The 23,251-nt window shown below is 36.6% G+C and overlaps 3 protein-coding genes across 17 annotated transcripts in view; 1 reads left to right on the forward strand and 2 right to left on the reverse strand.

Moving 5' to 3' along the window:
* The first annotated feature begins 6 nt into the window (after positions 1 to 6).
* LOC129806594 (actin-related protein 5) lies at positions 7 to 8,253 on the forward strand. Its single transcript, XM_055855299.1, has 4 exons — positions 7 to 188; positions 251 to 583; positions 3,465 to 4,567; positions 7,619 to 8,253. Exons 1-4 carry the CDS (start codon positions 86 to 88, stop codon positions 8,054 to 8,056), a joined length of 1,977 nt encoding a protein of 658 aa, XP_055711274.1. The 5' UTR covers positions 7 to 85; the 3' UTR covers positions 8,057 to 8,253.
* On the reverse strand, positions 4,559 to 5,384 carry LOC129806602 (NADH dehydrogenase [ubiquinone] 1 alpha subcomplex assembly factor 3). The gene is made up of 3 exons (XM_055855311.1): positions 5,263 to 5,384; positions 5,100 to 5,202; positions 4,559 to 5,043 (listed from the first exon to the last, which is right to left on the reverse strand). The coding sequence occupies exons 1-3, from the start codon at positions 5,340 to 5,342 to the stop codon at positions 4,636 to 4,638; spliced, it is 591 nt and encodes a 196-aa protein (XP_055711286.1). The 5' UTR covers positions 5,343 to 5,384; the 3' UTR covers positions 4,559 to 4,635.
* LOC129806520 (zinc finger protein OZF-like) overlaps positions 8,059 to 23,251 on the reverse strand; it is a 56,642-nt gene continuing 41,449 nt past the window's right edge. For 6 of the 15 annotated variants that reach the window (XM_055855252.1, XM_055855205.1, XM_055855168.1 and 3 more), the window contains 3 exons: positions 21,552 to 21,698; positions 21,221 to 21,425; positions 17,684 to 19,703 (listed from right to left, as the gene is read on the reverse strand). In XM_055855252.1, coding sequence (XP_055711227.1) covers positions 19,476 to 19,703; positions 21,221 to 21,425; positions 21,552 to 21,698 — 580 coding nt within the window. In that variant the 3' untranslated portion in view covers positions 17,684 to 19,475. Of the gene's footprint in view, positions 8,863 to 17,683; positions 19,704 to 21,220; positions 21,426 to 21,551; positions 21,699 to 23,251 lie in introns of those variants that run through there. The other 9 variants (XM_055855261.1, XM_055855213.1, XM_055855245.1 and 6 more) reach the window with 4 other exon arrangements.

Genomic DNA, 23,251 nt, shown 5'->3' on the forward strand with positions numbered 1-23,251 from the left:
TATTCCGGATCCGGAGTACTACGGCAGCCATATTGTTTGTTTTGATGCCAAAGTGATCGACCGGTGTTGAGAAAAATTCTCAAAAATGAGTGTTTTTACACTTAAGGACGTTAAAACCGTGCCGGATATTGTTCATGAATACTCACCCAGCTACAAGGGTACATCAGTACCTCTGGTTATTGACAATGGTGAGTGCAGTGTTTGCAACATAACCTCTATCTCTTGCTGATTCTTCCGGACTTGTTCACAGGATCTTACCAATGCCGTGCTGGATGGGCCTGTGATGATCAACCAAGGCTGGTATTTCGCAATCTAATAGCTAAGCCACGGAAGGACAGGAACAAAAAGGATGGAGAGATACCAGTGACGCCAGTTGTGCAGATTGGAAACGACATTGTGAACATTGAAGCCCTGAGATTTCAATTGAGAACACAATTTGATAGGAATGTTGTAACGCATTTTCACATCCAGGAACAAATCTTTGACTACATCTTCAAGCATCTGGGAATTGATACGGAGGGTCAAGTCGAACATCCCATCGTTCTCACTGAGTGCTTTGTCAATCCCAACAGCTGCAGACATTGTGAGTAAACCAAAAACATCTCATTAGTCGTCTTGTAGATATCCCTATAAGAACATCCTTCTTAGTTTTAAAGCCTTTAAAAGCGAACATGGAAGAATCCTTTTTTTATATTTTTTTAAAGGAACACATTTACTTCTTTGCTAGAAAAAGTCACAGCTTATGTATTCGACTTATCGTTCTTGACATTATTCTTTACTTAATAATCACAGCTATTGCAATTCTGCTGTAAAGCCAAATCCATGTCGAATCGGTCTCATATTTACAAGGAAGATGTTTTGAAGGTTTCCGATTCCAAATATAACCAACTGGCAATTTTAGGACGATATTTCCTTCATTCGTAGCATTTTTAAAAAACTTACTCAATTTTTTTTTAACATTTTAAAACTAAAACTGGCATTTTACAACAGTTTTGATGAGAGGAACAAAAATTGAGGGTCAGAAAAAATAATTTTTTTAGCCTTTGTTTTTTTTTTTTTTTGAGTAAAACCATTGTCTTAGATCTAACGAAAGACAAAGGTAACGCATAACTTTAGATGACCATAGCGGAAAAAATTGTCCCCAGTGACTCAATTGTCCCTAAAATATCAAAGAAAGAATTCTATTAGGTGAGATTCTTAATAATCTCACCTACTATAACCCTAACAAAATTTCATGTCGTCCGATCGAGCTCAAACTTGGCCAAAATGTGTTTCGCCACTTCTTGATCACGAATATATATGTGGCTAATTTACGTTCCCGGCCGGCCGGCCGGCCGCTCTTTGGAGCTTAATAGCTCCTAAACTAAAAGAGATATCGACTTGCGGTTTTCGGCAAAGGTTATATATCGGGTGAAAATTGCAACTTGGTGCATTGACCCCCCACCCCCCACTTCTCCTTCCGCCATTTTGAATACCCCCCTTTTTTTGTTTTCTCAATAGCTCAGCCCCTATAGCATTGATCGGGCTCAAATTTTAGTATGTTATAGCTGGGCCTTAGAGCTTTCCATCAATACCAAACTTAAGGTCCCCCGACCCCCCTGACCCGAGCTATAAGGGTCAAAAAAAAATTCTTAAAATGGCCATAACTCCGGTTCTAATTGTCAGAATTTAAAAAGTGAGGGCTTTTAGGAAAGCTCTCATGAAATGCCACTTCCCCTTCTAACATCACAAGTTCATAAAACCACCGATAGGGGCGCTATTTTTAAAAAGAAGATTTTTCAATTTTCTAAATTAAATAACTCAAAAATTCCATTGTGCATCGGGCTGAAATTTTAGTATGTTGTAGCCCTTGATTATACCTACCCAACAAAAAAAACTTAAGTCGATCCATAACCCCTGACCCGAGCTATAAGGGGTCAAAGTTCGAACATTGACCGGCCTCTATCTCCGGTTCTAATTAACATAGCGACCTAAATTTTACCTTTTTGGTTTCGTCTCGATGAGCACTTTCAGATGGAAGTTCAAAAAGTCACCACAGGTGGCGCTGTGATAGCGTCAAAATTCATCGAAATTCAAAGTCACTTTTCTCAAAAACGGCATTGTGCAAGTTAATGAAATTTTAGTATATTGTAGTCCAGTCTAGGACGTTTCCAAAATGGTGCGTAAGCGCGCTGTGGTTAAAACAGAACCGGAGGTATGAGGGGTCAAAGTTCACGAAATTCAAAAAATCATATCTCCGGTTCTATTTGACCGATTTTGATGAGTGAGGGCTTAAACGAAAGATCTCACCAAATGCTACAACTTTCTAGAACATTTGAACTTCGTGTAACCAACACCAGGGGCGCCACAGTCGAAAAACTAATTTCAATATCACATAACCTCAATTATCTCGACTGTCGCTGAACCGATTTTGATGATTGCTTCGACATAATTGTAGAGAACATTTGTCTCTATATTTCGTCCATACACCATTTTTCGATCAGATAATGCGATCTATCCGATTTTGTCGTTTAAGTGTGAAAAAATTGATTTTTCCCTTAATAACGCTTTGAAACCACTCAGATGCCAATTTGACTGCCTCTACTCGACCAAGACACTTAAAATAGGGTTTTAAATAGAAAGTCTCACAAAATACAACAATTCTTTGATATAGTTGAAGTTCATCAAATGAACACTTGGGGCGCTCTGGCCGAAAAAACGAGTTGAGAAACAAACAACCTCGATTATCTCGGCTTCTGATTAATCGATGAGATCAAGTTCTATGGCAAAATTATAGATAACATTCTGGTCTACATTTCACCCATATATCACTTTTCTGTCACTCCATCCAAATCTTTGATATTTTGGTTTAAATACAAAATTTGTATAATTTCACGAATTTGATTCAAGATAACTGAATCGCGTCCCCCAACTTCAGCTCTAAATCGAATTTTCATGCATTCTGAGTTAGCTGACGTTAAAAATGTCACCTACAATAAGCTGATCTAGGCTTATCACTAGTTTTTAAAAATGATTTCATAAATTGACTCCCAACTCCCAATGGTAGGCAAACTTGCATAATTGTATGTTCATAATTCCGTCAGGTGCATAATCCCGAAGTGCATACTGCCGGGACTAAGTTTATATTACGAATTTCGGAGGCAGTCAAAATCCCTAAAGCCAAAATCCCGAAAGCTCAAAATCCTGAAAGCCAAAATACCGAAAGAAAATCCTGAAAGGGATGAAGTTATATGGAGGAAAATGTATAGAATAATTTCCCAAGACACAGAAGATTTCCCTTTGTCTCCAGCAAGCGCAGATGCAATCGTGGGAGTAGTTATGACACTTGAATTCGGGATTTTGGCTTTCGGGATTTTGGCCCATTCGGGATTTTTACCGGGACCCAATGAATTTATTTTGCAATCAAAGAATCATGACCTACATAAGCTCATACGAGTTTATCTGGCTTTACCGTCTTTTTTTAGTGATGTCCGAGCTACTCTTTGAATGCTACGATGTCCCTTCTGTCTGCTATGGGGTTGATTCTCTGTTCAGTTTGAGAGAGAATCAGCCCAGTGTGGAATATGCCCTTGTCATCTCCATTGGCCATCACACTATTCACGTCATTCCCGTGGTTAAGGGTTTGGCTGTACCGGCCAAGACTCGTCGAATTAATCTTGGAGGTTTCAATATTCTGGCCTTCCTCCATCGAATCCTACAGCTCAAGTATCCAGTTCATGTGAATGCAATAACTCTGAGCCGAGCTGAGGAACTTCTCCATGATCACTGCTCAATTGCCTGTGACTACTTCGAGACCCTGAAGAATTGGGCATGTTTGGACTTCTATGAGAGCAATGTGCGTAAGATACAGCTGCCCTTCAATCAAGCCGGCATAAGTGCATGGCTCTTGACGTCTGAGCAGCGGATGGAGAAGAAACGTGAACTAGCCAGGCGTCTGGTGGAATTAAATGCCAGACGACGAGAGGAACAACAGGCTGAGGATGAAGAACTGTTGACACGTCTGTTGGAGATTAAGGAGCTCTATCGTGAAGACCGAGAGGAATTTGATTACGCCTTGTTGGAATTTCAAGTGAAGGGAATTCAGGAGCTGCACAAAATGATCCGAACACTTACGGCAAAAATTGAGAGGACGAAGCAAAGGGTCTTAGCGCAGCAAGAGGCTGCAGTGGCAACAGCAGCTGAGGAAAAAGTGCCACATCCTCCTCCAGGACTTACAGTGGAGGAATGGGTGAAGCAGGTGAATCAACAACGGAAGACACTTCTGGACAAGCGTCAAGCACGTCGGCAGAGACGTCAAGATTTGGCCAAGAGACATACAGCAGCCGCCCAGGAGCGTATGAGGATCATATCACTGCTGGCGAGGAAAGAAAAGGGTACTGATGATTTTGGGATGCGTGATGAAGATTGGGATATCTACAAGACCATCAGCCGCGAAGGGGGAGATTCCGACAGTGAAGTGGAGAATGAGAAACTTGTGGAATATGAGGAGATTCTCCGTCATCATGATCCCACATTTACCATTGAAGAGCCACAGAATTCTCACAGTGGAACAGCCGAGTATCATCAAGTAAGTTACATTTTTATTAATCCTAAATTGATTTACAATTTACATACATATACATAAAATCCTATAGCTCACTTGTCATCAAGGTAGGATATTTTGTTGAGAATGGGCTTTCCGGAAATGAATCTATCATGATCCCCAACACGTATTGTTCTCGGAGGAATCATGGCACCAGCCACGACACGTCCTTCGGAATTGAGAAAATTGAATGTTGAACAAGCCTGTTCGGTATTTAGAACTTCAACATTTATCCTCGATGATCTGATAAAGTCAATAATTTTCCGGGAGAATTGTGGAGTAATCTTCTCATCTCCCACTCCTACTACTAAAATATCTATCTTTGGCTCCAGAACTGTAAATAGGCTCAGACTCTTCTCATTGATGTCCTCGTAGGAGCCTACATTCCAGGACAATGCAATTCGTGGAAAGATTGCCATTGGCCCAATGATATTCATACGATTGTTTAGCCGGAAGCCAATCTAAATCACCAAAAATTTGATAATTTCATTTTTTTTTTGCCAAAATTCTGCCTTACCTGACTAAAAGCGTTGATCATCAATCCCTGTTCCACTTCCCTGTTGAGGATTTGCACCGTGGTCTTACCATCACCTTCATAAGAGTGCCCATTTCTACAAATTCTGCAAAAATAATTCAATTAAAATGATAAATAATAATTTTTAATGTTTAGAATTGCTTACATGATTCCTGGAAGCTTCTTTGGGGCCCTGGGAGCACACCAAAATGATGCTTTGAGGATTTCTCTTCCAAAGATATTCATTTTCCTATGACATTTTCTTTATAATTTTGAGGTTAGAAGTTTTCCGGAATTCACAAATAAAATTGAAGTGATTTGTGGTCGTTATGATTCTTAATTTGACCTCCAATTAACCCATTATAATTATAATCTTATAATAACCCATTATAATCTTATACAGTAGACTCTCGCTCAATCGGGCGACAAATTTTGTTGACAATTTTCACGTTTAATTATGAAGCTAATTCGATCAAATTCGCTGTAGTTCTTCCTATTTTATCGTTATTCTTTATAATTGAGCGCTTTTTGTGGAATTTACAAAGGTTTTGACGCTCAATTCTATCGCTAAACCGGATGACATTTTGCCCCATATTCCCGATTGAGATAGAGTCTACTGTAGCATATTTTGACCATTGGCGTACACTTTTTTATTTGATGTTTGTTCGGTTTCTTTCTCACCTCTAATCTACTACACTCGACTCTTCGTTATCCGGCTGACTGGGGGACAAAATGACATTTAGGTTTTTTGAATGATCAACGGTTTTTCTATTTTGTGCAGTGTGAATTTATTTTCTGTCTGGCAAAGAAAAAGAGAATTTTCTTCATGGTGTGCTTATGTTTCATTTTTTATCACAATTAAGTATTAAAAACTTCGATACAATGATAATAATACTTTAATTCACTCTGGACAAACTTCAAGTTTAGTAAAAATAATTTTGAATACATCAACCGCTAGTGTTTGGCAGCTGTCACCCGGATAATGAAGTGCCGGATAACGAAGAGTCGAGTGTATAATCTTTCAAAAAGGGGTCTCGGTAGCTCAATAGGCAAAGTGTTGGCTTTGTGACGCAGAGGCCCTCGGTTCGATCCTTGATCGAAGCGCGTCCGGTGAATAATTGGAAAACAATTTTTCACCGTCCTTAAAAGCTCCAAATTGAACGCAAAAATATCAAGAAGGAAGTATGATAAAAGATAAGGGAGCAAAAAATAGGATTTGTGATGGAGCAAAAAGAAAAATGATAAGGAGAGATGAGTAAATAAGAGTGAGCGAAATGGCTAATATGGACCTGATTGAGTCTGACAGCCAAAAACATAAAAAGAAGAGAGAGAGAATCTTTCAAAAGTAAGCTCCTCAAATCGAAGCAGGCCAAAATCCCGAAAAGCCAAAATCCCGAAGAGACAAAGTCCCGAAAGCAAAAAGACCCGAAAGACCAAAATCGCAAATGCTAATCCCAAAAGCCAAAATCTTAAATGGTTAAAATCCTAAAAGAGATGAAATTATACAGAGGATATGTGGAATAATTAAAAAAGAAAAACACAGAAAATTTCCCTTTGTTTCCTAAAACGCGTTTACAATCTTAGGAGTTGCTATGATACTTTTAAAAATTTAAGCATTTTGCAATTTGATCTAACGTTCAGGATTTTGGTTTTCCGAAATTTTGGTTTTCAGAATTTTACCTATTCGAGATTTTGGCTTTCGGAATTTCGACCCATACTCAAAGTTTCAACCATTCGGGATTTTGGGTTTTCAGGACTTTAGCTTTTCAGGATTTTGGCCCATTCAGAATTTCGACCCACTCGGGATTTTGGCTTTCAAGAATTTTAGCCCACTCAAGATTTCGATCCATTTGGGCTTTCAGAATTTTGGTGTTCTGGGATTTGGCTTTCGGGATTTTGGCCCACTTGAGATTTCGATCCATTCGGGATTGTGATCCATTCAGGATTTCGATCCATTCGGGATTTTGGTTCACTCGAGATTTTGTTTTTTCGGGATTTTAGCTTTCGAAATTTTGGCATTACACTAGATTCAGATCTATTTGGGATTTTGGCCCATTTACGATTGCAGGACATTCAGGATTTTGGTGTTTCAGGATTTGGCTTTCGGGATTTTGGCCCACTCCAAATTTCGATCCATTCGGGATTTTGATCCATTCTGGATTTCGATCCATTCGGGGTTTTGGCTTTTGGGATTTTGCCTTTCAGGATTTTGGCTCTTAGAATTTTGACCCATTTTTGTCCAAATACATGATTCTGGAATCATGTTTTTTTAAAAGGCACACACTACTGAGTCAAATGGTGGAACACTCGCTCTATTATACAAAATGTCCCGGGTTCGAATCGCCTTTAGGTCACCAGGAATTTTTCTGGCGTTAAATGTGTTCGGATTGCATCCAGTGAGCTTCACTGCACTTGATTCCACGGGCATGGGACTGACAACACCATCCCCGATAAAAGAAAAAAATAATGGATATTTTCTTGTACGGTTTTGCCATAAATTTGAATGATTTATTTGCTTTCAGTTGCATTTGGGAGTTGAGATCCATCGGGCTCCAGAGATACTCTTCCAGCCCAGTATGATTGGAAGCACTGAAGCTGGATTGGCAGAAACAATTGACTTTGTTTTAAAGCTCTTTACGGCTGAAGAGCAATTGCTTCTTGCCAACAATGTATACCTTACAGGAAGCTGTGCCAAGTATCCGGGTCTCAAGGAACGCCTTTCGCGGGAACTACTGGAGATGAGACCATTTCAGACACCTCATAAAATCACAATAGCCAATAATCCAACACTAGATGCATGGCTCGGTGCCAGGAGTTTCTGCCAACAGGATAATTTTAACACGACTAGTATCACGAAGCAGGACTACGAGGAGTTTGGTGGGGAGTATTTAAAAGAACATGTGGCCAGCAATAAATATTTCCCTACTCCATCGGCTCCAGTCATTGAAATGAACGAATAAAATTACTGATTCATTTTTTTTTTCTTTATTTCTTATATTTATACAATCTCTTTATTGTAAGTTTTTATTCTCCTTTCGCACAAATTTCCTGTGTATAAAAGATGTATCTTGTGAACTTTTTGTTTTCCAACTAGAAACAAAATTAAAAAAAAATAACAATAAAAATCGAAGAGGAAATTTTTGTTCAGTTCTCAAAATTCTGACTATCAGATTTCATTTTTGCAAATATTTCCACAAATTCTTGTTATTTTTTTGTTGTTTTTCATCATAAAATATTGGATATGGCAGATTATATCTTGTCCTTTTTCCGTTTACGCGGTGATCGTATTTCAAAAGTCTCTACATAGTCCATAATTTACTGATTACTTTTTTTCTTGTTTTTTCTAAAACTATGTCTCATTTATCTATTTTTTTCTCTCATTTCTACTCTGCACATTTTCTTTACACTAAATTTATTATCAAATAATCTCTTCTATATTTGCAATCTACATGGCCACTGTACATTTTTATTTGTCACTTCGAAATTGCAACAAATTTCCACCAATTTGCCTTTTTGTTTCATTTCTCCAACAAATTGAACATTAAAAAAAAATTATGGCACAAATTTTACTGTCTTATCTTCCAATTCATCTCCTGGTTGTTCACTATTTTTTTTTCATATTTTGTACAATTTTTTCTTCCTTTTTATTTATTAGTTTAAAGGCATTTTCATGACTTTCCGCAACCTGTACTCAACATTAATCCATTGAACTTAGTTCATTTATTTTTAAAATAAATGAAGTTGCTGCAATTTTTTGTGCTTCTCACTAAAAAATAGTAAAAACAAATAAATAAATGTCAATATAAAAAAAACAAATGGCACATTTTATTTTCACATCTAAAACGAATGAAGAATACAATAAAAAAAATCTTCCAAAAATAGAAAAACAATAAATTTTGATTCAAAAAATATAATTTTGACTGGAAACAAATAATATTGATGTCAGTTATTCTTCAGTTATCATTAAGATATATTTATTGGGCTTGTATACAACAGAATACAAAAATATTAGTCAATAGGTTTTGGCATACTTTCATGAATTTTAAAATAATTGTTTTAATTTATTTATTTAGCATTTTGAATTTTTTTTCACCAGAAATGGTATATTTTATCTTATTTTATTTTTAACTTTTACATTCTTGATTCAACGAAGCTAAATACAAGACAAGACGTACACAAAGAGAAACAAAGAAACGGTCAAACAAGATAAAATCGTAAAAGGGGGCTGATATCTAACACAATTTTATGAAAAAAAAGTCCTTCAATTCGAAATCAAATTTCTTAATGGACGTAAGGAAATTATAGGGGATAACCCCAAATCTCGATAGATAGATGTTCATAAAGTATTGTGCAAAACTACAGTGTCCTCCGAAACGGTTCCTATATTTTAGACTTTTCAAAAGAGATGATGTTTTTCCGGTTAAGGACTTTAAATTAAATTCTAGTTTTTTTTACATTAAACAGCCCAACTAATAAGATTTTAGAAAAACATATTTTCAGATTTTTCCTGGGAAATTTAATAGTTCATTTCAACAAAAATTCAAAATTAGAGCTTTGGAACCGTTTTGGCGCGAGGTCAATATAATAGAAAAAAATAATAAAAAGAATAAACAACATGAAGTTAGCTACGAGAAAACACTAACAAATGTGAAACACGTGTTATGACAACTCAATAACTATTCCGGAAGTAATTTTGAAGGTTATAGTAAATATAAAGGGCTTAAGTGATCAACATCGGGAAAGAATTAGGTTTTTGCTTCTTAACAAGGTGCCATTCAAAAAAATTGTCCAGGAGGTGGGCGTCTCGAAGACTACAGTGCATAGGATTTCTAGAACAATCGAAAATTTCAAGCCTATAAGGAAAGGAGGGCGCCCCCGTATCTTGAATGAGCGCGACAAGACTGTTTTAGTTCGGAAACTAAGAAATGGGAAACTCTTATCGATGCCTGAATGTGTCAAATATGTAAAGAATACAAGGAAGTGTCATTGACTACAATGCGTCGGAATGCGCGAGAGTGGGGTTTCAGAGCCATAACTCGCAAGAAGAAGCCGAAACTCACTTTGAAACAAAAGAGAGATCGTTTGAATTTTGCCATAGCTCATCGCAATTGGACAGTCGCCGACTGGAATAAGGTAATATGGTCAGATGAGACCAAAATTAACCGATTTGGGTCCGACGGACGTAAATGGGCTTGGAAACACCCTTCAAACACTCTCGAAGAACATCATATAACACCAACAGTGAAACACGGTGGCGGAAGTCTTATGGTATGGAGCTGTATCACACCCAAAGGAGTCGGTTTCATCGAGAAAATTGATGGTACTATGACTGCCCTTAAATATATCAACATCCTCGAAAACAATTACATCCCTACACTGGACATATATGAACTTTCCCACAACGATGTCGTCTTCATGCAAGACAATGATCCCAAACATAAGGCGAGAATCACGATGCAATGGCTTTCTGAGAATGAAATTGAAGTCATGGATTGGCCAGCTCAAAGTGCTGATCTCAACCCCATAGAAACATTTTTGAAGCAGCTCAAGGATAAGCTAGGACAATACGAAAAGCCTGCCACTGGGATTGATGAACTCTGGAGACGGGTTAAGGAGACATGGAATGCTTTCCCGGCCTCTTCGTGTCTTAACCATATTAATTCAATGCCTGACCGCATTCAGGCAGTCATCAGGGCCAAAGGAGGGAACACCAAATACTAAAAAAAAAATTTTTTTATACATTTTGGTTCGTTTTGACCTCGCGCCAAAACGGTTCCAAAGCTCTAATTTTGAATTTTTGTTGAAATGAACTATTAAATTTCCCAGGAAAAATCTGAAAATGTTTTTCTAAAAGCTTATTAGCTGGGCTGTTTAATGTAAAAAAACTAGAATTTAATTTAAAGTCCTTAACCGGAAAAACATCATCTCTTTTGAAATGTCTAAAATATAGGAATAATTTAATTGTCTTTCACTTTTCTTTAGAGTAACTTATCACAAACTACTTTCAGTCAAAATTAGAATTTTTGGTCGCACTTCTTAGTAAAATATTTCAAATAAAAAAAATCAACGATTTTGCCCTATTCAAAACTATATCCGCACCCCGTTTTTTCGTATCTGGCAGCCCTACTTCCGGTTCTTATGTCATTGTTTCTTTCGTAATACATGTCATTGAAAAGTTTAGTGACAATGCCTCGTGGAAAAATACTGAACGATTTCGAAATAAGGCAAATAATTGCCTACAAAGAGGCGAAACCCTCAAATCGAGAAATTGCGAGGCGATTGAACCGGGATGAAGGTACAATCTGCCATTTTTTTTTAAGGATCCTGACGGATATGATCAACAACGCCATCATGGAAGAAAAGACTCATTTCATCAACGCATTGAAAGGAACATATTGCACCTAGTATCAAACAGTGTTCGAAGTTGCAATTCAATCAAGGCCGAACTCGACCTGAATGTATCACGGTCCACAGTTTGGGGGGCTATTAAACGATCGCCAAACATTGTCAGATCCAGGATGATCCCTGCTCCCGCGCCTCAAGCCTCAACACATCGCAGCACGTTTGCAATTCGCAAGAGCAAACCTACAACAAAATTGGTCCAAGATAAACCATTTCCGAAAAATTTGTTTTTTTTATTCCCTTTTATTCCCAGATTATTTTTTCCGATGAGAAAAAGTTTAATTTGGACGGCCCCGATGGGTATAATTTCTATTGGCATGATTTCCGAAAAGAGCCAGTGCATTTCAGCAAGCGCAACTTAGGAGGAGGATCGATCATGGTCTGGGGCGCGTTCTGCTCTGGTGGAACACTCTAGCTCAGGCTCACTACACACAAAATAAAGAGTAGGGGGACTACATTGGAGTCATTCGAGGTACTCTTATTCCTTAAATTGTATTCTCGGTCTTTTGTGGATAATTTTGAGTCAAGAAACACGGTATAGACCTTTTTTAAAACTTCTCTATTTCCTCCTGCTACGACGTTTCGGAGATTGGTTGTCTCCTTCCTCAGGAGGAACCAATCTCCGAAACGTCGTAGCAGGAGGAAATAGAGAAGTTTTTAAAAAGGTCTATACCGTGTTTCTTGACTCAAAATTACTCTTATCCCTTGCTTGACACAAGAACGTCGTGATGCATACATTTTTCAACAAAATAATGCCAGAGTGCATGTCAGTTCCGAGACCCTCGACTGGCTTGATGCCCAAAATATTCGAGTTTTGCCATGGCCGACACGCTCCCCGGATCTGAATCCAGTGGAGAACTTGTGGGACATACTAGTCAGGACTGTATACGCAGAAAATCGCTACTACGACAATGTTGGAGAGCTTACGGCTGCGGTCTTCCAAGCATGGGCCAATATCGATCAAAACACGATCACTACACTCATCACAACCATGCCCAAATGCATTTTTGAGCTTATTGAGAAAAAAGGAAAGTCGATTAGCTATTAGTATTTGTGTTCATCGGTTTTTATTCGATTCACTTACTCCCAAAAAATGAAAGTGCAGATATGGCTTTGAACAAGTAATTTTTTACTAATTTTTTGAAATCATCCGCAGAATAAGGAGAAAATAAATAAATATAGTTGAAATTTACTTTTAAAAATTTTTAAATTTTAAACTAGATAACTTGATTTGTTGGGGTGCGGATATAGTTTTGCACAACACTTTATACACTAACGGCCAAAACATTAAATACACCCTTCGTAAGCTTAAATACACGTGATTTGGACCGGGAAAACGCTGTAATATCCAGTTCTATTGACTGAAATAGTTTCATATATAAACCTAAGAACAGTTTTAAATAAGATTTGAGAAAATACATGAGCTACAAAATTTATAATTTGTGGATCAGTCAAAAATTAGCTTTTTGGAAAAAAATGCAAAAGTAGCCCCACATTCTAAAACTGATCTAATCTTTTAATAATCATTTAATATAAGCTAAATACTATTAGTAAATATTATTAAGAGTCAGAAAAACTGAAAATAATACCGAGGGAATATTTTTGGTACGGATTGTGGTCGGTTTCCGGTGTGATGTGTTCTGAAAGGGGTTTCTTCTTTGAATATTGAAATTTTCAGCCCAAATTCTACTTTTTCTCATATATTTTTTTATTATTTTTCAAATTACTATTTATTATTGTTGCAATTTCATTTCTTTTACTTCATTATTTTATTAAAAAAACATGAATAAAATCATCAAATTCAGTTTTCCTCGAAGAATTTTCCTTTAGCTTTGATAAGCGCCTCACAAATTCGGGGCATCCTGTTGATCAATTTCTCCAAAATGTTAGAAGGAGCTTTGCCCACATATCCTGAAGTGTTTCCACCAAGACTGGAACTGATGTCGGCGCCTTCTCTCGAACCATCTGGTCTAGAAAATTCCAGAAAATTTCGATGTGGTTACAATTGGGTGATTGGGGTGGCTAATGCATGTAGTTTAGGACCCTGCGTTTCTCTTTCTCAAGAAGGAACCCTCTACAAAGCTTTGAGGAATGCTTGGGATCGTTATCCTCTTGAAAAAAAACCCACGCCCAATAAACCGAATGCATTAGCCACGCCAGTCACCCAATTGTATGCCTCATTGCAATTCTCTTGGATTTTCTCGACCACAAGGTTCGAGATTAGGCGCGACATCAGTTCCAATCTTGGTGGAAACACTTTCAGGATGTGTGGGCAAAGTTCCTTCAGACATTTTGTAGAAATTGATCAACAGGATGCCTCGAATATGTGAGGCGCTTATCAAAGTTAAAGGAGGATTCTTCGAGGAAAACTAAATTTGATGATTTTATTCATGCTTATTTAAATAAAATAATGAAGTAAAAGCAATGATATTGCAACAATTATAAGAAGAAATTTGAAAAATAATAAAAAATATATGAAAAAGTAGAATTTGGGCTGAAAATTTCAATATTCAAAGAAGAAACCCCTTTCAGAACACATCACACCGGAAACCGACCACAATCCGTACCAAAAATATTCCCTCGGTATTATTTTCAGTTTTTCTGACTCTTAATAATATTTACTAATACTATTTAGCTTATATTAAATGATTATTAAAAGATTAGATCAGTTTTAGAATGTGGGGCTACTTTTGCATTTTTTTCCAAAAAGCTAATTTTTGACTGATCCACAAATTATAAATTTTGTAGCTCATGTATTTTCTCAAATATTGTTTAAAACTGTTCTTAGGTTTATATATGAAACTATTTCAGTCAATAGAACTGGATATTACAGCGTTTTCCCGGTCCAAATCACGTGTATTTAAGCTTACGAAGGGTGTATTTAATGTTTTGGCCGTTAGTGTATTTCGACCCCATTGTTTTCAGCTCTACATCTTTTTTCGAGTGGAATATTTTCGTGAACTAACCACTTTTTTTTAATAAATCTTCGTTTTGCAAATGATTTCTGAGAAATGACGTCACAGAAAATGGACGGAAACACTGAACCTTTGATTTCCACAACTTTATTCAAATTAGTTAAATTTATAATAATCATAGGACAAATTGTCCTCTGTCCAATGGAAATACTATATCAGGATGATATCCCGTGTTCATAATCGAAATGCATTGACACGGGTGGAGAATTTCAAGTATCTCGGGGTGTTATTCACGACTGATGGTAGGTTTCACACCGAACTATCCTCGCGAATCGGTCAAGCTTCTGCAGTTATGAGGCAGCTTGGCAGAAGCGTGCTGAGGAAGGTCGAGCTTAGTCGATCGGCTAAATTATCGGTTTTCAAAGCTGTGTTTATTCCTATTCTCACCCATGGTCATGAGATTTGGGTAATGACCGAAAGTATAAGATCGCGAGTACAAGCTGCCGAGAAGAGGCACCTCCGGGAGGTTAAGGGAATCACTCGTCTAGATCGAGTGAGGAATGTGGCCGTTTGTGTGGAACGAAGAATCGAGGAGCTACTTCTTCGGGTTGAGAGATCACAACTTCGATGGTATGGACATGTTCAACGCATGGATAGAAAAAGATTCCCCAGAAAAGCTATGCAAGCCATTGTGAAAAGTCGTCGATCTCGAGGCAGACCTAGGACAAGGTGGCTGAATCAAATTCAGAATCTTGCCTTGGAACGGCTTGGGATCGAACCTGAACATCTTCCTGAAGTGACGGAAGATCGACAAGATGGGCTGCTAATTTGGATGTCATGGGCCCGCGACCCCAATAGGGATAAGCGGTTAAAATTGATGATGATGATGGTGATACCGTTTTCATACGAGGATAGTCAAAAATCTCAGCTAAAAATGTGGATAGCTAAAATCAGAATTGCTTTTTCAGAAAAGGTCATTGGATAAATCGGAAAATCATAATGATATGGGCAGCTTTGAATTTACTTCTGTTTTTATTTACAATAATGTCCTGTGAAGTGCAAAATGAAGAAGATGCTCCACAAGGGGTAAGAAGAATATTTCCAATATTGAAATTACGTATAAATGAGTATTAAAGTGACACTATTTAATTCCAGGATGGGCTTCTTGAAAAAAAAATCGTCAAATAGGGAGGTGATATACTGAAGAGAGTTGCGAAGAAATTGTACAAAATTTCCTTCCAAAAAAGATGGTGCAAGCACAACAATTAAACGAAATCAAAGAGAGCAAACTGACGCTTCCTATTATGGTATTAGTGCTGGGAATTTGCTACTCAAGTGCAAACTTCCACGCATAAAATCAAATCCATATTCCAGAACATCGACATCAGCATCATTCTCATTTTTTCAATCAGAGGAAAAAAATTGTAATAAAGTTGTTTTTTCCGATGAAAAGAAGTTTAACCTGGATGGACCAAATGGTTTTAAGTATTATTGGCATGACATTCGGAAGGAAAAAAATACTACGATGAGCCGAAACTTCGGGGGTGGAACTGTTATGATTTGGGTCGCCTTTTCATTTTATTGGAAGACACCAATTTGCTAGATAAATACGAAAATGACATCTGAAAGATATCATATACATTGCTTGAAGATGTAATTGCAAGTTTTGGATTGGCCAGCTATTTCACCTGACCTATAAATCCGATAGAAAATTTGTGGGACATCCTTGCAAGAGATGTTTTCGCATGGAAGCATTAAGTTAAAAAGGTGATGTATACCGATTCGACTATATTTTTTGGCGTAGTTACAATGTCATCCTACACAGAAAAAAATATTTTGTAAAATTGTTCGTAATGTTTGTGAAATACTATGGCAGACTTACGAAATGCTCGTGAATCATATAACCCACAAACACGTTCGTAAAATGTTGTACTTTTTTCACAAACATTGTTCGTAAAATGATCATTTGACGAACATTTTTTGTACTTTTACAAACATTTGTTCGTAAATGTTCGTAAACACACATCCAAAAAAAATTTTGTACTTTATTCACAAACATTGTTCGTAAAACGATCATTTGACGAACATTTTTTGCACTTTTACAAACAATTGTTCGTAAATGTTCGTAAACACACAAAAAATGTTCGTAAAATTTTGTCATTTGTTCGTAAATTTTTGTTTGTCTGGCAAAAATTTACGAACAAATGACAAAATTTTACGAACATTTTTTGTGTGTTTACGAACTTTTACGAACAAATGTTTGTAAAAGTACAAAAAATGTTCGTCAAATGATCATTTTACGAACAATGTTTGTGAAAAAAGTACAACATTTTACGAACTTGTTTGTTTGTTTGTGGGTTATATGATTCACGAGCATTTCGTAAGTCCTCGATAGGATTTCACAAACATTTACGAACAATTTTACAAAATATTTTTTACTGTTTTGATGATGGAAGCAATTTGTTGCCAATAAAACAAGTGACATCTTAGAAGCTACGACATCTCAGGATTGGCGTTATGTTCCAACAATTGACAATCAAGGAGGGTTGATTTGGGATGTAAATGAATGTGGGGAATGGGAAATAAGGAAGATAGAAAACCTGAGGTGTACATCAAGTATGCATGTGAGGGAAAAAGGAATAGTGAGCGAGTAGATTGAAGACAAGTGAATTGAACGGACGCAACTGAAAAAAGCGTAAGTTAATATCCTTAATTCTTAATCTATTCCTACATACATATACTGGAAGTTTCGGTCCTCAAGTGGAGAAGAAAATGTTCAAGCATGAAAACATATTTGTCAAAGCGCATAGTTTAGCTATAATGAACAATACAAGGACGAAAGAATATTTTCAGGACCTGCTCTTTGTGCACGCACCCAACGACTTCTTGTTACTATGCGACTTATCAACTTTTTTTTTAAAGATGAACAACTTCTCAAGGATGAGAATACGAAAGGAATCCAATATTCGAAAATAGCAATACCTCCCAAAGCCACAGGAATAATCCGATCCGCGGGGGACAGTTGGGTTCCTCCAATTGTAAATTCAAGACCATTGTGCCCTATGTCTGATGATCGTCGGTTGCCTTAGCAACTGTGCTAACTGCATCTGCTTTGTGTCTGCATTCATTGCAAACGCCGCGCAGCGATGCGTGGCTTACAACGAATGCTGACACAAAGCAAATGCAGTTAGCACAGTTGCTAAGGCAACCGACGTGATCCTGAAGATTTTGATGTGCTAACTCTCGGTCATTTTTTGATCGGTAGGTCTCTACTTGTAAACCCAAAGGACGACTTTAATGAAGTTCCCATGAATCGTTTAATGAGATGTCAAGTAATTCAAGGAATTTCAAGAGATTTTCCAGCAATGTCCAAAATGGTTTAAAAATAGTTAAAATTTATGTGTTGGAGATTTAGTTATTACACTGCGAGAAATCCGAAAAAGTTAAAATAACATTCCGAAAATGTTGATTTTACCCTTAACTATTGACCCAAAATCGGTGTCAATATTACCCTTTTTAGGTGTATTATGGGTTAAATTTACCCTTTTTCATGTTAATTTTACCCTTAAAAGGTGTAAAATTAACATTAAAAAATGTTGATATATTTTTACACCTAAAGTGTTAAAATTATGAGGAAAAGAAGTTAATCGCACCCCCATTTTTTTCTCAGTGTATAAATAATGAGAATAATTTACCCAACACATGGGACAGAGCAAGAATTTTGGAGTTACATCCTTGTAAAGATGGAGTAACTCAAGTTATCACAGTGACGACAAATCAAGGCCAATAAAAACGTCCAGTAAGCAAAATTGCTAAACTGCCAATGAACTGATTGACTGTGTATTGTCAATAAGGAGGAGTATGTTGCAGTTTAATGATAAAATAGTAATCATAAAAAAAATCAAAGTATCCAAATTCAACAAATTCAGTGAACGTGAGAATTTTTTGCTTCAGGCAAAAACTGTATTTCGGGAGATTTTCCAGGGATAAAAAAGAAAAGGTAACCCATTTAAACAGACGAGACTGAATTTAACGTCGGACTACAAAAGCTGCGATTGTAAAGAATCCCAGCTGAAACATGGTCTTAGAAAGGCATAAATGTCGATAATGTAAGTCGATCATGTATTATAGCTGTTTTTTCTAAGGTCAATCTACCATTTTGGATTCCCAATGCATCAAAACCGAAATTGACACAAAAATATAATTTAGGGTGTGGTATAATAATCTGAAATTTTAGATTTATTTTATTTTCGATGGATAAAAGAAAAATATCACGAAAGGTACTCCTGAATTTAGGGCTTTTGCTCTTTGCTTATCTAAAACAGTAAGGAAATCTCAAAAATCTGATTAGGTCCTATTCCAAATTATTCCGTTGTATCAATCTATACATGCAAAAATATAATAGAAAATTTGTTACAATTTATAATTTGTTACTCAATGGATCAAGTGGTAGAGCACTCGCTCTATGATGCAAGTGTCTCGGGTTCGAATCCCCTTTAGGTCACCAGGAATTTTTCTGGCGTTAAAGGTGTTCGAATTGCATTCAGTGAGCTTCGCTGCATTTGATTCCACGGACATGGGACTGACAACCCCATCCCTGTACAAGGAAAAATAATAATGGATGTCCCGAACTCCCGTTGTGGGAAGGCCTAGTTCCTCTATGGAACGTTGTGCCACCATTATTATTATATTATTATTAAATTTGTTAAATACCAATAAAAAATTATTTATTTACTTGGGCGATAATATTTCGTAAAGGAAATAAATTTCTTAATGAAATCACCGAAAGTAACGTAAAAGTAACTAAAGTAGTAATGAAAATTCTATTGGTAAAAATTGTATTAAATCATGAAAGTATACCATTAACTTATTAACTTTACAATGATTTTTTTTCTCTCTACTAATGACTTTTCTTGTCCTCTCCCCTCTCTAAATATTCCCTATGTAATATACTGTTGATCGCTCATCTTATGTCAAAATACGGAGGTAAATGGCAATTTAGATTCATATTCTTTCATTTTGACTCACATAGAACACGTTGGCATCGTGATGATTGTGAGAATCACACAGGTCCTGGACTAGCTATACTACCGGGCATCACGTTCTTCTCTATTCGTGTAGCATCATGTGGCATAACGTGAGAAGGCATCCCAATAGCTGGATGCAAATTGACTCTCTCCTGCATTACACGCTCCTGGAGGGCACGTTCCTGCATGACCCTCTCCTGAATTGCCCTCTCTTGGAGAACGCGATTCTGTATCGCTGCTCTCTCTTGATGCATGGCATGATCCTTCAAATGCAAATACAATTAAATAAAATTACAATATTATCCTATTAAAGAAAGGTGAAGCAGTTCATTTTGCCGGTTTTTATTACAGTGCCCGCTCTCTAATCCGGATCGCCGTAATCCGGACGAGCTATCGACGGTTACATTTAAAATAATTTTGAGGTCATGTATGCATGTGTGTTCAGCAATGAAAATGAATTATCTTGTGATGTTTTTGTTTAATAAATGAAGTATAATACCATAGAATTCTCTAATTATGTCTTTTTAAACTCCTTTAAAACCTTTATTCTAATTCTAGGAAAAAAACCTTGTATTATATTTTCGAGACGATGAACAAATTCAAAAAATCCATCCGGATTACGAAGCGGACATCTGTCATATTGTCTCCCAATTATCCGGATAACGAAGCGGGCACTGTATCTCTTCGAAAAAAATGAATCTTAAATCTTTTATTTCTAAATTTACTTTAAAAAAACAAGTATATTCAAGATCTTTTTTATATTCTAATATCTTAAAGTGAAGAAACATATTTAACTAAATACGTAGGAACAACGCAGACATTTTCGTAATAGAGAGTGGATGTTCCAATTTCACAAAATAAAAAAAAACATAATAAGGTAGAATCACCACTTCTCGCCAGTGCCCCACTTCTCGCCACGTATATTGAAATCGCTATTTTTCACGATTTATGAAATAAATTAGCTGCAAAGTTACTTGTATTTTTATTGCTGCTACGTATAGAGTCGAAAAACCTTCATTTTTTTTGTTTTGAATTTAAATGTTTAAGCATTTTTTAGAGGAATATTTTAAGCAAGTGTATCGAATCCAATATTTCTTACCAAATATAGTGTCATGAAACTTTTATCGAACAAAATTTTCGATTGTGAATCAATAATTTGTCTATTGAACATTTAATTACATTTGATGGATACATACAATTTGTATTTAGTTACTTAATATTTCATTTTATATTATTATTATCTAAAAATGAGATATGGCGGAAAGTGGTAATATTTTAAAATTGATTCACCGTCGCCATAACTTTTCAATAGGCGACACTTCATAGAATGACACTTTCTGCAATAGACCTATAATTTGATTTCTCAAATAAAAGTGAAGAAAAATCATTTAATGTGAGTAATAATAAGCTGATCATGAGGAAAAAATGCTGAATGTATTTTTTGCATAATATTCCTCAAAATAATCGAGTTTGAACTTTTCCAAATGGGTGGCGAGAAGTGGTTACAGAACTGGCGAAAAGTGGTAAAAAGTAGTTATTTTTGCATTGTTAATAAAAATCAGTTTTTTATGTACTCTCGCGTTGAATTGTAGGACAATTGTTTTGAAGAATCTAGAGCCAATATATCTAAGTAGCTTTGTGTCAAATTTGAGTTATCTGATAATAAGGGGTCAAAAGTTACAATACAATTAATTTCACTTTTTCCTAAAAGTGGCGATAAGTGGTTACTCCACCCTAAGTTCAATAAAAAAAAATAGAATAAGAAAAAATTTCGTCTTACCCTCTCACTAACCATTGATCCGGTCGTGGAACCATTGCTGCTACCATTACTATGACGGTCACTCGATGGTGGTCCAGGTGCTGTTCCATTCATCACCGTCATGGCATTGGTGCGATCATTCATCATCACTCGATCGGCGGGAATACCAGGCGAAGACATTTGAGATACAGCTGGTGAGGCGTTCAGTTGCAATTCTGACACATACCTGAACAATTAGATATTAAACCTTACGTGGAGGCGGAGAGATTTAGGGATAAAACCCCAGAAAATTCCCCTGTTCTGTTCAATCGCATACTTTCGCCCAATTGTGACGTAAGCAAAGAGCACTCACCTGAGATCACACACTTGAGAATTGTTCGAGTCAAAGTCCACATTCCCTGAATTTTGGCCATTATCCACATGACCAGAAGCTACACTATTTATTGTCGCAATACTATTTGCTGTGGTGCGATTTTCCCTGTGCACCCGATTGTGATGTCTAGAAAATATCAAAATGAAACAGACTTTAAGTTGTGAGGCTCATAGTGAAAGAATCTAGTAAGAAGTCTAAATCAGTGCAAATTCAAATCACAGCTGAAGTTGGGCGACGCAATGCAATAGATTAAATTAGATAATATTACACCGGGTGATACCTTTCGGGACCACTGTACCCAATCTCTCACTTTTTAGCCCATTATTCATCCCTTACTAAAATAACTCCTATTACACGATAAAAACTTTTGGACACTGACCGAAATATTGGAACAAGTTTTCCTTGGAACAAATTCTTTTTGGATTCAATTTGTACCTAGAGAAGATATTTTTGTTACAAAAAGTTTTCTTTACAGTTTTGTTACGAAATATAGTTACAATTTTGTTAGAGTTTTCTTTTGGAACCGTTTTGATACGGTGGAATGTCTACAAATTTGAATTGATTTCGTTTTATACAAATTTATTCCTAAAAGTTGGAATAGAATTTGTTGCACTCGGCTGTTTTGTTCCCACTGTCAGGAACAAATTGGTACATTTTCTTTATAACAATATTATTCCTACATCTGTAACATATTTATTCCAAAAATTTTCGGTGTCCGGGGACGAGGTAATTTTTGGAATGAAATTGTTACTCATATGAGGAATCTTTTTTTTGCCATTGTCGGGAACAAATTCGTGTAAAAGATTTCGTCTTACAGTTAAGGCCTATACTTCAGTCGAGATCGATTTCAGTGGCGGAAGTTCATAAGGAGCATCAAATAAGAATCAACTTAAGAGTGTTTTATACAAACGAGTGCATAAAGAAATCATATGCGAGTGCTGGACGCAGGTGGGGAAGGGAATCTCACATTAAAATAGTGAAACCATGTAGCACGAAAATTACCACAGATTTAGCGTCCTCCTCGCTTTGATGACGGGTGACTGAGTGTGAAAGGAGGGATACGATTTTATACTAGAAGGAGCTATTTTTTTGGAACAAATTCGTTACTAATATTGGGTATTCTAATAATAGGAACTGGAGCGATTTTCTTGATAGGGAGTGTATCCGGTGGTGCTTCTTCAGTGGTCGACTGAAGGTCCATATTGGGACCGAAAGCTCTGGGCAAGACCAAAAAAGTGTTTTTTCGGTGTCCGTGGACGAGCTACGTTTTGTAACAAATTCGTTACTAATATTGGGTATCTTTTAGAATCTCGTAAAATGAACAAGATTGTGCCAAAAATTATGGTGTCCGTGGACGAGCTAATTTTTGGAACAAATATGTGCCGAAATTTTTTACCGTGTAAGGGTAAGATTGTTCAAGCTAGCCCGTATTTCGGACAACTCGCTCACAATAGTAATTTTGATGAGGTACGGTACCAATACTGCTTTCTCAGTTTAATAACATCCTGTCTACATTACTATGTTATATTGGATGTATCCTATTCAGACAGTGACCAGTTAAAAGGTTAGCATTTTGCTGGACTCTCCAGGGACTGAGTCTCATCAAGTACGCTGTCTTTTTTTAATTGAAATTGGCGATAAACAGTTTGGATACGCGACAATCCTTAATCGCATTTTTT

This window comes from Phlebotomus papatasi, chromosome 1, assembly GCF_024763615.1.
Source record: "Phlebotomus papatasi isolate M1 chromosome 1, Ppap_2.1, whole genome shotgun sequence".
Classification (NCBI taxonomy): domain Eukaryota; kingdom Metazoa; phylum Arthropoda; class Insecta; order Diptera; family Psychodidae; genus Phlebotomus; species Phlebotomus papatasi.

Coding starts and splice junctions, on each gene's coding strand:
- LOC129806594 (XM_055855299.1), top strand. CDS start 86: ATGAGTGTTTTTACACTTAAGGACGTTAAAACCGTGCCGGATATTGTT. Junction 584..3,464: donor TCCCAACAGCTGCAGACATT/GTGAGTAAACCA, acceptor GTCTTTTTTTAG/TGATGTCCGAGCTACTCTTT. Junction 4,568..7,618: donor GAACAGCCGAGTATCATCAA/GTAAGTTACATT, acceptor ATTTGCTTTCAG/TTGCATTTGGGAGTTGAGAT.
- LOC129806602 (XM_055855311.1), bottom strand. CDS start 5,342: ATGAATATCTTTGGAAGAGAAATCCTCAAAGCATCATTTTGGTGTGCT. Junction 5,203..5,262: donor AAGAAGCTTCCAGGAATCAT/GTAAGCAATTCT, acceptor TTATTTTTGCAG/AATTTGTAGAAATGGGCACT. Junction 5,044..5,099: donor TGATCAACGCTTTTAGTCAG/GTAAGGCAGAAT, acceptor TTGGTGATTTAG/ATTGGCTTCCGGCTAAACAA.